Source organism: Capsicum annuum, chromosome 5, assembly GCF_002878395.1.
Source record: "Capsicum annuum cultivar UCD-10X-F1 chromosome 5, UCD10Xv1.1, whole genome shotgun sequence".
Lineage (NCBI taxonomy): Eukaryota > Viridiplantae > Streptophyta > Magnoliopsida > Solanales > Solanaceae > Capsicum > Capsicum annuum.
The window spans coordinates 106,423,585-106,441,822 of NC_061115.1; the positions used below are offsets into that span (position 1 = coordinate 106,423,585).

General features: G+C 36.9%; 1 protein-coding gene and 1 non-coding gene across 2 annotated transcripts in view; both read left to right on the forward strand.

Moving 5' to 3' along the window:
* LOC107870854 (glucan endo-1,3-beta-glucosidase 6) overlaps positions 1-14,917 on the forward strand; it is a 44,284-nt gene extending 29,367 nt beyond the window's left edge. The window contains exon 2 of the mRNA XM_016717532.2: positions 13,548-14,917. Coding sequence (XP_016573018.1) covers positions 13,548-14,652 — 1,105 coding nt within the window. The 3' untranslated portion in view covers positions 14,653-14,917. The remainder of the gene's footprint in view (positions 1-13,547) is intronic.
* On the forward strand, positions 4,466-4,572 carry LOC124899050. The gene has a single exon (XR_007056189.1). It is a non-coding gene; the product is annotated as a small nucleolar RNA R71 (small nucleolar RNA).
* Positions 14,918-18,238: the final 3,321 nt, after the last annotated feature.

Consider the following 18,238-nt stretch of genomic DNA (forward strand, 5'->3'; position numbering starts at 1 on the left):
CATGTCCAACCTCATCTTCACCAATTTGTATGGGGAGGGTGAAACTCCCAGGATCTTTGAGCTTTTTGGGAAGCTTGCTTATTACCCTCGAACTACACTCTTCAGTGAGTGCAACTATCTCAAACTCTACATGTCTTTTTTTACAGCCACCCCTTCTCTCAAGTATTTGGCATATTTAGGCATGTCCCTTAATGCATCAATCAAGGGAATATTGATGTGAAGTTTCTTGAAGATATCAAGGAACTTCTTAAAATTTGCATCTTCCCTGGTTTTCTGGAATCTTTGTGGGAATGGTGGCGGAGGTCTCTCAACCGCGATCTTAGGCTGCTCAACCCCTCTCTCTCTCGTCTTTCCTCTTGCACAGGTCGTACCTCTGGAGTTTGTGTTGGGATCAACCTTTGTGGGAAAGGAGTTGGATGCTTGTAGTTGTCCCAGTTAGTTATTCTCCTCTTTGGAGGCTCTTCATCCGAAAACTCTACACTTATCCTGAGTGAGACTGCCATTTCCTGTCTAGTATTATTCTCTGTATCACTCAGTAGTGCACCTGCAAGTCTTCTATGCTATGATGTGCTAGTTGGCCCACTTAACGCTCAAGTTCATGAATGGACTTCTGTATTTCATTCACAATCTAAGTTTGTTGTCCCATGAATTGTTTCATTTTCTCCAAAGACTTGCTCACTTGTGGAGCTTGCGATGTATACTGTTGTCTCTGGACTTGCTGATTTCCACCCCAATAGAAATTTGGGTGGTTTCTGTAATTTTGCTGCCCAACATAATATATAGATTCTAGATTTAAAAGGACATCTGGAGTAAGCATGTTTTTCACCACACTTCTGACAAAACAGTGCAGCCGCCTGAACCGGTTGTACCTGTTGAATTTGACCTCCACGTGTTGTGCGCTAGTCGCACTGTGCCTCTTTAAGTTTGAAATTTCCGGTGATATTTGGCTTTATAATAGCTCTGGAGGCATTTTGCTGATTTGGCCTCGCAAAATTTAACATTGGAACATGTGGTGCGGGATGGGGTTGGACTGCAGCTCTATCTACTGCATCAGTTAGTAGGTCTTGAAGAACTGATTGTTCAAGTTCTAGCTCTCAATCCTCTAAGAGTACGTTCAAGCTCGTGGTCAATTGAAATCAAGGGATTGCCTTGACTCCTAATGTTTAGCATAAACTAATCTGTACCCTGAGAGAAACAAAAACAACAAACAAAAGTGAAGTTTGAATAATTCAATAAAAATTCAAATAATTTGTTGCATCCTTTCACACATGCAAATGCACGTGGTCGTACAAGTAATAAAGGATGTAAGTCCAGATATCGTACCTACAGGGATTTCACGAATTGAAGCTCTACTTTGAATTCTTATTTGAGTTATTCAGTTAGTGACCAATAACAAAGAGTGATTTATGTGTATTGACTGTAAATAAAAACAATTATAAGCAAGTCGTAGATTTGTTGTGTTGTAATTCAGCTTTGAGAAAAGGTCCAGGGTTACGGTATTTTGACAATCCAGTTGTGCTATCCAATCATTCGCCTAATTTTCCAACAACTCTAAGCCTACTCGACTATCCCTAACGTCTATATTTCAATGGTCGTCGGTTAATAGTGAAGTGCATAAAGAAATCGTCTGTATCAACTAAGCTAGGTCACAGGGTATATTTTTATCCTCACTGACGAATCGATTCCCTTTCCTTATAAGGTTCACAAACTTGCCCTAGTTCCTTTTTTTACACTTGCCATTCCCTTTTTCAAGTCCAACAAGCAAGCCCTTGATAATATTCGCAAGTTGATCAATCAAACCAATAATTGAAACCAAGAAGTAATAAATAACTCAATAGATGCAAAGCAAAATAGATAATATGATTTTCAAGCCACTACCTTCATGTTCAACCACAACCCTAGAAATTAAGAGGTTTAACTACTCATGAATTTTTTTGGAAGAAAAGATTTCATGTGTTTACAAGGCAAAAATCGAAAATAAAATAAAAGAAATAAATTAAACCTTGTTCTTGAGCTTTTCCCTAGCCTTTGCCTTTTCCAGATTTGTTTTTCCCCTTTTTTCACACAAAAACTTCCATTTATAGAGCCTAGAGTTCAAGAGAATAAAATAAATTCGTTTCCAACTTGAGTGAGGAAATCTCTCTTTCACACCACTAGCAAAAAGCAAGCCAGTGACGCAATAGATAGTAAAACTTCTGCGCATTTCCAAAACTCGCGCCACTGAGCCAAAGCAAGGCAGTGGCGTAGGAGATTCTGCAACAGTGTATATTTCGCGCCACTAAGGCAAAGCAAAGCAGAGACATAAAGGCTCTTCAACAGCAATTTCAACAAGTTATCTCCTTCGTTCCACAACAGCAAGGCGAGGCACTTGGCGCAAACGCTTTATGATGTTCTTGCCTCTTCTTCCATCATTTATTCTTCAGATTCCTCAATATGTTCCTGCAAACTCACACCCGAAACCCAAGCGTAATTCACATCATTTAAGCTCAAGACAACACCAAAAATAGAACAAATGTGAGGTGAAAGACGGTAAAATAAGGTGGTTTTTAGTCTCGCATTAGCATGTCATATTACAAGCTTCGAGAATTGACTCTAACACTTGGCAAACTCATGCACATTACTCAATAAAGAGATCACTTAAGTCCTCTATCCATCATCACCCTCACCTTAAGAGAGTCACCCATATTCACTCACAAATATGGAATTTATCACAAGAATGAGTGTAAGAATCAAATTCCGCTCTCACAAAGAGTTTACATATCATATCAGATGAACCATAAGCTTGCCCTTAGTATAGTACTCCACTAATATCAGAATATCAAAGCGCAAAATCAAGTAGGACTTTAAGGGTTGTAATGTACGCTAAGGGACGAGTAACAACTATTCTGGTCAGTAATAGTAACTATCTTCTATAAGCTCTTTAATACATCAAACTTTACATTAATTCATCTCTAATCAGCCTATTTTTCACCACTGTTATCTTCCCACCTATCTTTTGTTTTGGCCCATCTCTTTAAGCTGGCTTACACATCTTTAGTAGGGGGTATTTGCCATCAACGCATGATTCAATTTTTTTGATCAATTTTTTTTCATCACATTACTCTCTACTGGAATACAAACTTTTTCAACACACTAATAGTTATTACTTTGGGGCTTCACTTTCACTTTTTCCTTCTTTAATTTTACACTCCTTAACGTCTTAATGTTTCAACCAAAGCTCTTAGGAGTTTGAATCAAATTAAGTTCAATTGAAAGAAAAGAAATGCTACATATGAGGCTACCAAAGAATAGGCTAAAGGCTTAACGGGGCTAACATATGAGGCTATCAAATTGATGCTTGCCCTTAAATCACTCAAAGTTTGAACATCTTTTTCACCAATTTGTATGGGGAGGGTGAAACTCCCAGGGTCCTTGAGCATTTTGGGCATCTTGCTCATAACCACAAAACGACACTCTTCAGTAAGGGCCACAGTCTCAATATCTCTAAGCCTTCTTTTATTCATCAGCACATCCTTCAAGTACTTAGCATACTTGGGCATTCCCTGCAAAACATCTAACAAAGAAAGGTTAATGTGAAGTTCTCTGAATATTTCTAAGAACTTAAAACAAGCATCCTCTTCGACTTTCTTAAGCTTTTGAGGGAATGTTGGTGGTGGTCTGTTTTGAGGTTGTCAACCGGCTTTTCATTTGGGTACTCAAACTTTCCTTTTCTTTGGATTCGACTTGCTTTTCTGTCTGCTTTGGTATGTCACTCAAATCTCTACCACTCCTCAAGGTAATTGTCATCACTTGCTTTGGATTTTTTGTATCACTAGGAAACCCCCTAGAAGTCGTGTGTTTTGCGCCTGAGCTAATTGATGCATTTGCGCCTCTAAATTCTTTTGAACCAATTACTGATTTTTGATCTCTACATCCATTTGCTCTCGATTAACCAAATTTTTTTTCAAAGTCTCTTCTATACTGCTGGCCCGAGTGTTTTTCTAAATACCTTGCTACTACTGAAGTTGCTGAGTTGAACTTGATTATTGCCCCAAAAATAGTTGGGATGACCATGCCAATTACGATTATATGCAATACCATAGTTCTGGTTCCCTTTTTGTGCAGTGCCTACAAAATTCACCTCCCGGATTTGCTCCACATCTACTACCACAAATTTCACCCCAAGTTTGAACCTGCTGAACTGCTTTAACTTGGGCCTGTGGTTGAGTCACACTCAACTTGCTGAACTCAGTCATCATTTGATTTTGAAAAGAGGCCAACTATGTAGCCAATGCTGTAATGCTATCCACCTCGATCATACATGCAGGATTCTTCACCATACTTCTAGATACATTACCCTGCTACTTTGGATTACCTTATGTATTATGGTTTTCTCCAAAGCATGAACACCTGCGGCTAAATCTAGCAAAATTTTTGTGTTATGGTCAAGACCTTCAACAAAAGTATAAGCTAATACCTCTTTGTCTGTTGGTGATGCGGACAATCTCCGAGAAGAGACTTGAATCTCTCCCATGCATGATAGAGATTTTCGTCTAGCTTTTGCTTGAAACTTAAGATCTCACTCCTTAACCTTGCAGTTTTCCTGGATGGAAAGAATCGAATGAGGAACTTTTTTGCCAAGTCATCCCAAGTTGTGATTGAATTTAAATGTACAACCTTCAACCATTTCATTGCTTCTTTCAAATGGGAAAAGAGTGAGCCTCATGTAATCTGTGGAGACACCCATAGGAATGACTGTCACTAATCTCCAGAGAATTCTAAAGATGAACCTGTGGATCCTTATGTGGTAGGCCTATGAACTGCTTGTGTGCAACAATTGCATCATGTTCTGAAATCTGCATCCTACGTCCAACTTGTGGATACGGGAGGTTACATTGGTCGTGAGTGGGATTGCCACTTCGCACACTGTTCTGCGGGCTGGTTGTTCACACCCATTGCTGTAGGAATGGTCTCGTTCTACTGAAATTGCGGGATTGGATAGAGAAGCGCTGATTCTCTCCTCAACTGGTGCAAGCGTCGCTCAGGTTCGGGATCCCTTTTTCTTGCCAGCTTATTTAAGAATTAAACATGTACCTGTAAATTCAGTAGCTAAGACCAAGTTGTCAACACTTATCAAACAAAATAGTAAAACTAAAAATTAGAATTGCTAATTTTTTAAGTCCCGGCAACAGCGCTAAAAACTTCTTTCGTCCATTTGTACACGCAAGTGTACGTGGTCGTGCAAGTAATAAAGTAGCTCTTATGAGCCGAATATCGATTCCACAGGGACTTGACATTTACCAGACAATCCACTTCTAGTATTACTAGTTAAGTTAAACAAATGCGATTTGTTACCAAGAGAGTTTAAGTTTTAGTATGCTATAAGTAACAATGAACAATAACAAAAATTAAAATGTTGGAAACAATAATTAGGAGAAATTCAGGGTCAAGGTGTCTTGAACAATCATGCAAAGCTATACATTCTCGTTGGTTAAGTTATTTATCTTGGTTGTTGATTCACGGGGTTAATATCATGAATATGGTCTTTCGAGCCTCTAATTGTCTATCTAAATTAGCCTACAACTACATCGTAGAGCGGAGTTGTGGGAACTAGTTCAGACACATTTATATTTTATCCTGTGCAAATTAGGTATATTCCTATCCTAATCGTGAATCTTATCTTTAATTCATCTAAAAGACAAGAACCCATTCCTTATGTTCCAAGTTCTAATCTAGTGTTACTCCTTCCGATCTCACAAAAGAAATATGGATGTATTTTGAAGGTCGCGAATCAGTAGAATAGTAAATACAAGAACATAAGAACAACCAAATATGATAATCAACTTAAACCAACTTAAATGTACGCTAAGCAATCATATTCGTAGCCTCAACCCTAGAAAGAGGGTGTTTATCTAGTCATACTCATACAAAGAATCACCATTAAAGAGTTCGTAGGTAAAACTACAAGAAACTAAAAGTTTAAAGAAGCCCTAGAGTAGAGCCTTTGATGCCTTCTCCTCTCTCCAATCTTGTGTTGTTCCAAAAGTATCCAGTAAATGTGGCTAGTACTCCTTATATAGTGCTTTAGGTTGTCCATAGGCTGCCCCATATGAAACATATGCATTTACAACTTCGCCTCCAACTTAAATGAATGAAAAACCAACTTTTAAACATCCTAAGGGGAGTTGTGTCGCATGACCAATCACATGGCCAAGGGGGTGCGGCTCAAGCCCATAGCACGACTAAGGTAATGTGCCCTCACCCTTGGCGGTTCGGCGCAAGGCCCCTTCCCATGCTATGGGGGGTGCGGCGCAAGGTCCCCTCCTCAAGGTGAGGGTTCGTCCAATTTTCTCTTCTTCTAGATTTCTAGATCGCTTGTACCTTGTTTCCCCACTTCTTGTGGCTTGTTTGTAGTCTTTATTTAGCTTCCATAGCTCTTCCAATGGTCTCCTGTAACATCTCATAAAAAACATTGGTCCATACAACACAATAGAACTCATCAAAGTACACTAGAACAAGCATAACTTATGCTTTAACTAGTTTTCTCGTCTAAATCTATTTGATTCTTTTGACTCTTGACATGTTTCCAATGCACCTCAAACACTCTAAACATGCAACTTAACACACAAAACTCATAAATACACATTTTGTACTTCATTAAGCACATCAAGTTATCCGCAAAAACATAGCTAAACACGCCTAGATAATGACATTTAGGTGTATAAATACGCCTAATATCAGGTAATAAGTGGGTGCCCCTCTGACTATTCCTCGAAAATGTTCTGCAGACGAGTTAGCTTGGCTCTATTATTTGTTGGGTCCAAGTGTCAGCTTTTTTCCAATGAATGCTGAAGTGCAGGAATTAAGAGTGACACAAGTACCAAGGCAAGCTGTGTTAGTACACTAGAGGACCCATTTATGTTTATATATGAACATTATGGACATGACCAGTCAACTAGCACCCATTGAACAGACACAGAATACGTTGCTCTACGGTCACTGTCAAGCTTTAGTTCAAGTGACAAAGTTGATAGACATGTGACTTAAGTCATAGGTTTCAGCCTTGCGCCATGGTAATTAAGTGGAGACGGGTAGAGAGACGGACAAATTATCTCGTATTTCAAAGATTGTGGTTAGCATTAAGGGTTGGACCAACGAATTTCTCTGTCATAAGAAAAAGTTGCTCTACAAATAGGCTAGTTAGCTCTGTGAGCCATGAATGCACTTCAAAGTATCTTGTAGTTGTAGTAGAAGTCTTAAAACAGTAAATGAAAGGCAATATACATAGATGCCCCCCTGAACTTGTTAATCTAGGAACCCCCGCCTTTTGTATACCTTATATTATTGAAATATACCTATTGAACTCGCCTTGGTGATATGGCTAGTCACGTATCTCCTGCCCAATGTTTGGCAAATTTTAATCAGAAATTCGTCCTTTTGCCTGATTTCCAGTCTTTTCTTTTTCACCTCCTCTTCTCTAGATTTAGTAAGCCACTCCTTGCTCTTCTTCTTTATCAAACACCAACATTTCTTTCCTGAAAAACGTGGCAACTCTCACCCTTGGCAGAAAAAAGTGGTGTTGCTGGAAACATGAAGCTTGGCGGAAATTTTCATTTTTGGTCAACTCTTCCCCCCTCTTTCTTTTTGGATATAGACTTTTTTCTTTTTTTGATGTGCCATTTTTGTTGATTTCATTTGACATGTCTACAAGGAATGACTTTTGTGCTCTTTAGTTTGTTTGCGTTCTATGCACACATTTCGATGACATAACAATAAGTAGGGCCCCTAGATTAAGTATCTAAATAACAAATTTGGCAAGTTAAGGAGCCATCTATGTATTCAGCCTTGTTAGAGTGGGAGAAAGTCCCACATTGGCTGGGGAATAGACTGGGGAATATGACTGGAGGTAGTGGTATGGACTGCGTACATCTTACCCTCCCCACCCTAGACCCCACTATGTGGGAATACACTGGGGTTTGTTGTTGTTGTTGGATGCGTTTATTCATTATATTCAAGCAATTTATAATCCTATATTTAATGGTATTCCTAGAAGTACTTGTCGGGCTGATATTTTCAGACTTCATTCACAATATGTTTTTCATTTATCTACATTGTTAAAAAATATTCAATGTAGAATGACTCTAACTTCTTATCTTGATCGTGCTGTTAATAAAAATAATTATTTAACCATTACTTGTCACTGGATATATACTAATTATGTTATGAAAAACGTATTCTTGCTTTTTTTTATGATGAAGATCATAGACATACTGGAGAATTTATTGCTGATTCGATTAGTAAAGTTGCAGAATTTTATGGTATTGAAAAAAAATTCTTATGTATTGCTTTTGATAATGCTTTTAACAATAAGACTACTATTACAAAGTTAAAGCTAAGCTCTATCCGTCATTCGTCGTTACCTGAAATATTTCATGTTAAGTGTACTTGTCATATATATAATTTAATTGTAAGAGATCTTGTCTCAAAACATTAGATTTGAAATAGAACTTCATGGGTTTGCCCTTAAATCTCAATTAAGTAGCCCAGTGTCGAATCTAACCATAGATTTGAGATTAGAAAGCTATGGGTATCTCGGAACTACGGTACCCTAATATGAGGCGTTAAGCAGTTAATACATATGCGTGATATGTTAATTGATTGTGTATGATGTATCATGTCAGTGTTATATGCCAAGGTGTTATATGCACTTGTATTGTCTCATGCATTCATGTTTCAGAAAGGCCTTTTTTTTTAAAAAAAAACTAGTAACATTGTATTCCTCAGCATTAAGGCTATGCTGGCCACCTCCAAAAAGTATCGATTACAAACTTCCTATCAGATCTAGTATCTGGTCTACATCTTCTATACAAAGTTGTTTACACCAAAATAGTAAAGAAACTATACAATTCAAATTAACCTTGTGTATGGAATTGGACCTATCTTCAAAACATCTACCATTTCCTTCCATCTATACTGACCACCAGATACATGATAGTATTAGCCTCCCCCATCTCTCTCGAGTCTTGCTGCCTCCTCTCCTAATCCAACAGCTCAGCAGGTCTGATTTTTGTTATGGCGTTGTCTAGCTCATGCTATTGATACTGAGGAATAAGTTGCAGTGTAGAAAAAATTGTTCATTTGTTTCCCTGTTAGGTTGCACAGAAAACACCTAGAAACCAGTTGTCTGCCCTTCTTCTGTAGAACTTCTTGTGTTGAGCAAGCTCTCTTAATCAATAGCCAAGTAAAGCATTTCACCTTTGTAGGGATTTCCCCCCTCCAGAAGTATTTCCAATTATATTTTGGGCCTCCAGTCATCCCTTGCAAGCCCTTTTTATAAGCATTTTTTACTAAACTCTCCATCCTTGCTATGCTTCCAGAGAACCCTGTCTGTGACAGTGGTGTTTATGTTCATTCCACCTAGTTTCCCCAGTAACTCAGCCACTCTCTCCGCCTTCCAGTCATTGAGAAGTCCTCTAAAAGATAAATCCCATCCCTGCTCTGTCCAACATTCACCCACTCTAGCATCCGGATTATCACTTATTTGAAACAAATCTGGGAAGAGATCTTTGGGAGGGATTTGGTCAATCCAGCGATCCTTCCAAAATCTAGTTTGGTTACCATTTCTAGGTTTTCCTCCATCTGTGGTCACAGATTTCTAATTGTCTTCCACACCCCCACACCATAAAGCTCAGAGGTGTTTTGTTAAGATTAGTGCCTCAAAAGCTGCAGATTAGTTGTACCAGCTGCTGTAAATACAACTTTAAAGTAGGATTTAAATTTATTAAATGAGGCTGCAATCATGCAAAATCAGCTTTATTACTTTTGCTTATCTTTAGGTCATAATTATTAGAAATAATGGTAGCTTATTTTACTACTTTTATTGAGCTTTTTCAGTTATGTTCTTATGTATAAATGTAGCAGTGATCAATGAAACCATATAATGCTTTCTGCTCTTTCTTTTCTTTGTTAAGACCTGTTTTTCTCTCCAACAGATTGGTATCAAGAGCATTGCCATCTTGAGGGACCTGTGAGAAGAGAGTGAATAAAAAACACAAGTTCTTTCAATATAACCATTCTTTAAACTGTTATCTTAAATAGTTTATAGAAAATGAATTCTGAAACAAGCTTTCTAATTCCACCTGTCTTCAATGGTGAGAATTGTCAAGCTTGGGCAATTAGAGCGACGGTTCCTCTTGAAGCACTGGATCTATGGGAAGCAGTAGAAGAGGATTATGAAGTAACTCCTCTTGGAGATAATCCAACAGTGAATCAGATGAGACATCAAAAGGAGAGAAAGATGAGGAAAGCCAAAGCTAAAGCATGCCTTTTCTCTGCGGTATCTCCTTCAATTCTTACCAGAATTATGCAAATGAAGTCCACTGCAGAAATTTGGGAGTATCTTGAGAAGGAATACCAAGGAAACGAAAGAGTTCAAAACATGCAAGTGATGAATTTGATTCGGGAATTTGAAATGAAGAGAATGAAAGAATCAAAAACCATAAAAGATTATGCAGTTCAACTACTTGACTTAGCCAACAAGGTGAGATTGTTTAGTAAGGATTTTACTGATGAAAGAATTGTTCAAAAAATTCTTGTCACACTTCCTGAGAAATATGAAGCCACAATTCTTTTTTTAGAGAATTCTAAGGATCTGTCAAGCATTACCTTGGCAGAACTTGTTAATGCCTTGCAGGCATTGGAGCAAAGGAGAATAACGAGGAAAGAAGGTACTGTTGAAGGTGCTTTTCAAGCTAAATCACAGAACAAGTCATACGAGGAAAAGAAAATGAACCAGAAGCAAAGGCATGACAATAATTACAACAATCAAGGAGGAAGTACTACCCTGCCCTCATTGCAAAAAGACAAATCACTCTCAACAGAATTGTTGGTGGAGACCAGAAGTCAAGTGCAACAAATGTGGTCAATTGGGCCATGTGGAGAGGGTATGCAAGTCACAAACGCAACAAGAAGAAGCCAAGGTTGCTGTAAATCAATATGAAGAAGAGCAATTGTTTGTAGCAACTTGTTTTGGTAGCAAAAACACTTCTAAAAATTGGTTGATTGATAGCGGATGTAATTGGTGATAAAAAACTCTTTAAAGAACTAGATAGATCTGTTATTTCCAAAGTCAAAATTGGAAATGGAGAATATCTTGACGCAAAAGGCAAAGGAACAATTACAATTCAAAGCCCTACAGGTTTGAAACTTATAACTAATGTTTTCTTTGTTCCTGATCTTGATCAAAACCTCTTAAGTGTTGGGAAGCTACTTGAAAATGATTTCAAAGTGTTGTTTGAAGAAAAAGCATGTGTCATCAAGGATTCTGATAATAAGGAGATGTTCAAGGTCAAGATAAGAGGAAGGAGTTTTTCCTTGAATCTATTGGAGATGAGCAAGCAACAATTGTCAGGTTGGAAAATGATTCCAAGTTATGCAACAAAAAACTCGAACATTATCATCATGATGCCATACTCTTCATGAAAGAAAATCAACTAGCAGAAGGTCTCCTGAACCTTGAGAAAAATCTGCCTACTTGTGAAGCTTGTTGATATGGGAAGCAAAGAAGGCTTCCTTTTCAGAATTCATCATGGAGGCCAAAGAATAAGCTGCAACTTGTTCACATGGATGTAGGAGGACCTCAGAAAACATCATCTTTAAAGGGAATCGAGCATCAGCTAACGACACCCTATACTCCTCAACAAAACAGAGTAGAGGAAAGGAAAAATAGGATGCTAATGAAGATGACAAGGTGTTTGCTCCATGAGAAATGGCTACCAAAGAAATTTTGGGCTGAAGCTACCAATACCGCCGTATTTCTGCTAAACAGATTGCCAACTAAGTCTTTACTTAGAGCAAGATTCGAGTTTCTCGGAGAAAGACTTGGTGTTACCGCTCTTGAGTTAAGGAGGAGTGTTAAGATTAGTGCCTCAAAAGCTGCAAATTAGTTGTACCAGCTGCTTTAAATACAACTTTAAAGTAGGATTTAAATTTATTAAATGAGGCTGCAATCATGCAAAATTAGCTTTATTACTTTTGCTTATCTTTAGGTCATAATTATTAGAAATAATGGTAGCTAATTTTACTCCTTTTATTGAGCTTTTTCAGTTATGTTTTATGTATAAATGTGGCAGTGATTAATGAAACCATATAATGCTTTCTGTGTGATCAATGAAACCAGATAATGCTTTCTGTTCTTTCTTTTCTTTGTTAAGACCTGTTTTTCTCTCCAACATGTTCTCTACACACCAATGACTAAATTCAACATTCAGAAAGGCTTGTTGGGAGTATTTAGGGATGGGGAATGAATTGATAAGATTTATTGGGTCCTTTTGACTCATAAATCCACTTAAATGTGTAGATACTATTATTAACACCGTGGCAAAACCTTGAATTTCAATATTCCTGTTGAGTTTGCTGCGTGAGCTGTCTACTATTATCCATGGAGGCTATAATTAGTCTTTTAGTTTTATTTTTTTCTTGTTTTGGGTTGTGTCCCATTATTCTTACGTTCAGTTACAATTTTAATGTTCCTGACATTCTGTGGGATATGTGACTTGTATACTTGGATATTTGATCATTTTGTGTCTTTACTTTTGTCATTGATGGCTCTGTGAATATTGGGTCTCTGAGATATTTGGCCAGGTGATTATAAGAATAAGAGCTTGTTACGATTGGCTTATTTTAAGTGCTTTTAAGTCAAACTAAGCTTTTAAGTATTTTTGTAGTGTTTGTGTAAGGTAAAAACATGCTTTTAGGCACTTGATTTTAAGCCAAAATAATAAAAATTAGTCAAAAGCCACAAGTTAGGATTTTTTAACTTATGACCTTTGACTTATAAATCACGAGTCAAAAGCCAATCCAAATGGGCTCTAAGTGGAATGATCCTGTTGCAGAGGAGAGTGCAGGAATTTCCTTTTCAAAATGAGTATGCGTACTAGGTGTGAGACAAGTTTCATTGGATTGTTATAGTGGTTCAAATTTTCAAATTTTGACTTTTTGGTTCTAGGGCTAAATCCATGAATTTCTAAGTCAACTCTCATGTTTTGAAGACTAAACCTTGGAAAAATTAATGTATATTAACCCAAAATAGGAATCATAGCTTTTATTGCTCTTACCAAAACTGAACTTTTTCTTCTCTTCTTTTTCTGCATTCCATTCTCTGTTGTGTATGAGCTATGTTGCTTTTTACTTGATCCCCTAAAGTGAACTACAGAGGCTCCTAAAGTGTTCCTTTTATTCATGTTTTGTGTATCACTTCATCTTTTTATGTCCAAAGTTGTTGTAGTTTATTCAAATCAACTAACTAGGTTCCACTGGTTTGTGAAAAAATTCTTTGTCATGTGTGTGAGCTATTTGTGACTATCATCACATTGAAGATTGTAGCTGAAGATATTGTTTTTAGCTTCATTTTCTTTTTCTGCCCTTCTTTTCTGATAATATTCTTCTGTATGTTCTCTTTTACCAGGAGCTTATATAGAATAAGCTTCATTGTCCGAGTAAATGTTAGATTTGTTTCATTTAATTAGCTTGACCTGAATGTTTACGCTCATCGTTCGACTTTATTGTAGGTATGTCGCAGTTGGAAATGAACCTTACTTGACAACGTACAATGGAACTTACCTTCGAACAACTCTTCCTGCTATGCAAAATGTCCAAACTGCTCTCATAAAAGCTGGCCTTGGTAGTCAAGTAAAGGTTACTTGCCCTCTCAATGCAGATGTTTATGAGAGCTCCAATAGCTTTCCATCAGGTGGTGATTTTCGAGCTAATATCCATGTCTATGTAAGCCAACTTGTCAAGTTCTTAAGCGACAATGGTTGTCCTTTTACTATCAATATCTATCCATTCATAAGTCTTTATATTGACCCCAACTTCCCAGTGGAATATGCATTCTTTGATGGAAATGCAACACCCCTAAATGATGGCGGGACAATCTACACCAACATGTTTGATGCAAATCACGACACTCTTGTGTGGGCTTTACAGAAGAATGGGTTTGGGAACGTCCCTATAATTATTGGAGAAATTGGTTGGCCCACTGATGGTGACCACAATGCTAATGCACAACTTGCACAGCGATTCAACCAAGGATTCATGCAGCATATATCAGGAGGAAAAGGCACCCCTATGAGGCCTGGGCCTGTTGATGCCTATCTGTTTAGTTTGATTGATGAGGATGCTAAGAGTATCCAACCTGGAAATTTTGAACGTCACTGGGGAATACTTACATATGACGGACTACCCAAATACATGCTCAATCTTGGCACCACCAATTCAGGGTCCTTAGTTCCAGCTAGAAATGTAAAGTATTTGGAGCGGAAGTGGTGCGTGTTTAAGCCCAATGCTAAGGTTGATGACCCCCAGATTGCACCTAGCATGAGCTATGCTTGTGGACTTGCTGACTGCACGAGTCTTGGGTATCAGACATCTTGCGGAGGTTTGGATGCACGAGGAAATATTTCATATGCATTCAACAGCTACTACCAGATAAACAATCAGCTTGATGATGCTTGCAAGTTCTCAGGCCTCGGGACTGTCACAAAGTCAGATCCATCAACTGGTACTTGTAGGTTTGGGCTCATGATACAACCATACTATGGGGGTGCTCAACGAAAACATGGCTATACTAGGACAGCATTGGTTCTGATTCTGTTTTTGTGGACAATTCTATAACAAGTTCTCTTTTCTGGCTGTTTAGTTTGCGTTACAAATTATTGTTGACCCTGCAATGTAGCATCACCAAAATAACATTTTTTCTTCCAGTTGACAGCAAACATTGATATTCATTTGAAAAATCCGATGATGAAATTAATGTTTGCTTCTGATTTTGAACGTCATGAGTTGCAGGGATGAGGATATGATTTAGCATGTACTGTATGGGTAAATCTTGACATGCTGCTAAGATCTGATATATGAATTTATGTCGAGTTTTCTGGAATTTGAGACCTGCCCCAACTAGTTTCATGTTCACCGGTTTGGCTACTTTGTTCATTCTAGCATTGCCTTTGGTTGTGTATTTGGTATGTGACCAAAAACATTTTCAGGAAAAATAAGTCTTTTTTTGAAAAATGTTTTCTAGTATTTGATTGACAAGTTTAAAGTATTTATGAAAAAAAAAACATTAATTGAATGCTGATAATAATGCTTTTGATGATTGAGAAATTTTCGAAGGGTAGTGATGTACGGTTTGTAATTCAGTAGATAACCTATGATGTGGGTCAACCCACACATCAGAAGATGCATTCTGTCTACTAGACAAAAGCCTTGGGGGCAAATGAATAATAAATATTGCAATGTAACTTTTGAGATTTGATGATAACATCTCACTGTTGGTTGAAGTTGTGATATGATCCTAAAGTTATGAGTTAAGAGATAGTTGTGAAAGAAAAATGATTTTAGAGATAGTTGTGAAAGAAAAATGATTTTACCGTGTGTGACGCAAGTCACTTTCTTCCTCTTTGGTAGGAACGTATTTCCTCGCAATGAAGATGGCTTGTTTTCGTAGGAAGTATTTTGTATAATACCAACACATGTGAAACTGTATTACGAACAGTATCCTCTGATTTCAATCTTATTATTTGTTTTAACTCTTAGAATTCTGTAAATAATAAATGGAAAAATTACATAAATCCCATATTTAAGACAACAAATTACATAATATCCCTTAATATTTTAAAAATTACATAAAATCTCTATTTTCATATTTACTCATGATACATATGCTATAACCTGCACACCCTATTTTAGCTTCTCTTTTCACTCCATCTCTCTCTTTCTTTTGATGCTTATATTTTTTTTACCACAAATTACTCCCCTTAAATTTCTCCCACTCTAGTAGATTTTGAGTCAACTTAATTCTTCAATACCTCAACTGATTTCAACCATTCAAAGAGGTTAATTGTTGGTTTATGCTTTTAAATCACACTTTAACTTCAATACCTCTCAATTTAATTTCAAAAATTGACAACTTTTTCAAAGAGTTTAGCTTTTGGTTTATGCTTTAAAAATCGTTTGTACAAATTTGTTTATCTTCAATGGCTAATGAAGATTCACCCTCATTCAGCTTGGGGATTTCACAAATTGAAACAAAAAAGGCTGTTCATGATGGTAATCAGATAATGGGTTTTACTCCGGGCAAGTTTGATTACACCAAATTAGGTTTTAGTGAGAATCGATCAAAACAGTGTAACGATCCCGAAAAATTGAAGAATTTAAGAGAAGCTTTTGCTGAAAAAAATAAAGTTCCCCACATGCAAATAGAAGATCTATGAAATTGAACAAATCCGCAAATTTCCATCGGAGTAGGTTTTATTTTCGTTACTAATTCATAAATGGTGATTCATATTACTGGTTCTTTTACATGGTGATTCATATGGGTGATTCATATAATTGCAGATTAACTGGTTACTAGGTGATTCATATTATTTTTATGTGATCTATATGGCTGATTCATATCTGTGAAATAATAAAATCATATTTAAATTTGTCATACATATTTTGTTGAATCTTTTAAGTGACGATTCTATGGGTGATTCATATAACTGTATACTAACAGAGTAACTGGTTATTTTGTGATTCATATTTCCTTAAGTGATTCATACGGATGATTCATATGTGTAACACACTAAAATGATATTTTACTTGGTGATACATAGATGGTGATTCATAAGTGGTGATTCATATAAATGGTTCTTTTAACAGATGATTCATATGGGTGATTCATTTAATTGCAGATTAATATATTGAATGGTTACTTGGTGATTTATATGCTTGTTATTTCTATTCTTTGTGGATAACTTTTTTTGTTTATACATATGTGATAGAACTTTATGAATATCTGATTCATTTGACTTATGAATCATCTGATGATTTGTGTTGTTGACAGAATGTTAGTTTGCTTGTGAAAAAACGACCTTCCCACAATGTACGGATTGGTAGTGCACATAATATCAATGTAGTAGATAAGCTTAACGAAGTTCTGGATGATGAAGGAATTAGAATGTTTAGAAGCACTTGTTTTGGGTCATTTCTGGACCTGCCTAATTGTAACTTTCAAGGTTCGATAGCAAGGTGCTTGATGACCTTAGAAGTCCAACATTCATGTCAAGATCAACTAAGGGTGTTGGTCAACAATACAATTCTTTGGTTTTCACTATATGAGTTTGCTATCATTATTGGCTTGAAATGTGTAGGCAGCGTTGATGATTTTGATTATTCAGACCTTCCACCATGTCGACTACAGAAAAAATATTTCCCAAATTCGTCATCATATGTGAAAAAGCTGACTTGGTCGATCTTTTTTTGACTAAAAACTGGGGAAAAAATATGAAAGATGCGGTAAAAATTGGAATATTATACTTTATACACACATTTGTGTTCTCCCAATTAGATAAAACTAATATCCCTGCCCGAGATTTCCACATGGTGGATGATGGTAGTTATAGTTGTTTTCCATAGGAAAAAGTAGCTTTTGAGAAATTGATGGCATCTATTAGCCGGTCGATGAATGATGTCCAAAAGTTTTACCGTCTGAGTGGCCTGCCATACGCACTCCAGATTTGGTGGTATGAATGTTGTGCCAAAGTTGATGAATCACTTGTTGTTCGTGTCATTTAATTTCAAGGATGGTCAATTGGAAAGTGGTAAAACCCAAGCCTAGATATGAGGATCTTATGGATGATATGTTTAGTAAGATAGTGTTTATTTCACCGTGATACTTTTATATGTCTACTTTTAATTTTTGGTCTTTTGTGTTACTTTTTTTTACAGCTTGTATACAGAAATATAATCCCGTCACCACAGGAATTGAACCATTTTGATTTGCCTAATCCGTTGATGTTTGGTTCAACAGATGATGATGCAAATATAGCACAAGCAGTAGATGAATTTGATGATTTTAGTACACCTCCTAGTGCAGACCTTCTAAAAAAGATGAGGCTTGATGCTAGTCAATCTTCACATCCTCCTGCGAAGAAACAAAAAATAGTTGAGGAGTCAGAAAAGGTTAGCTCATGAGCAGCAAATTCCAAAAAATGGTCAGACAAGTTGTCCGAAGATAAAAATTTGACAGGTCCTTCAATTGTTCGAGTTTTCTTGGATAAAAACAAAGATGTGCCTAATGTTAAGATGAGGGATGCCGATAAAACATCTACTGCTTCAGAGGAAAAGATATCACTATCCAAGTCTAATTTGGACGAGATCAAGTCTTATGTTAGTACTTATGTAAGTATAAAATTTTGTTGTTTTGCTTTTGTTAATG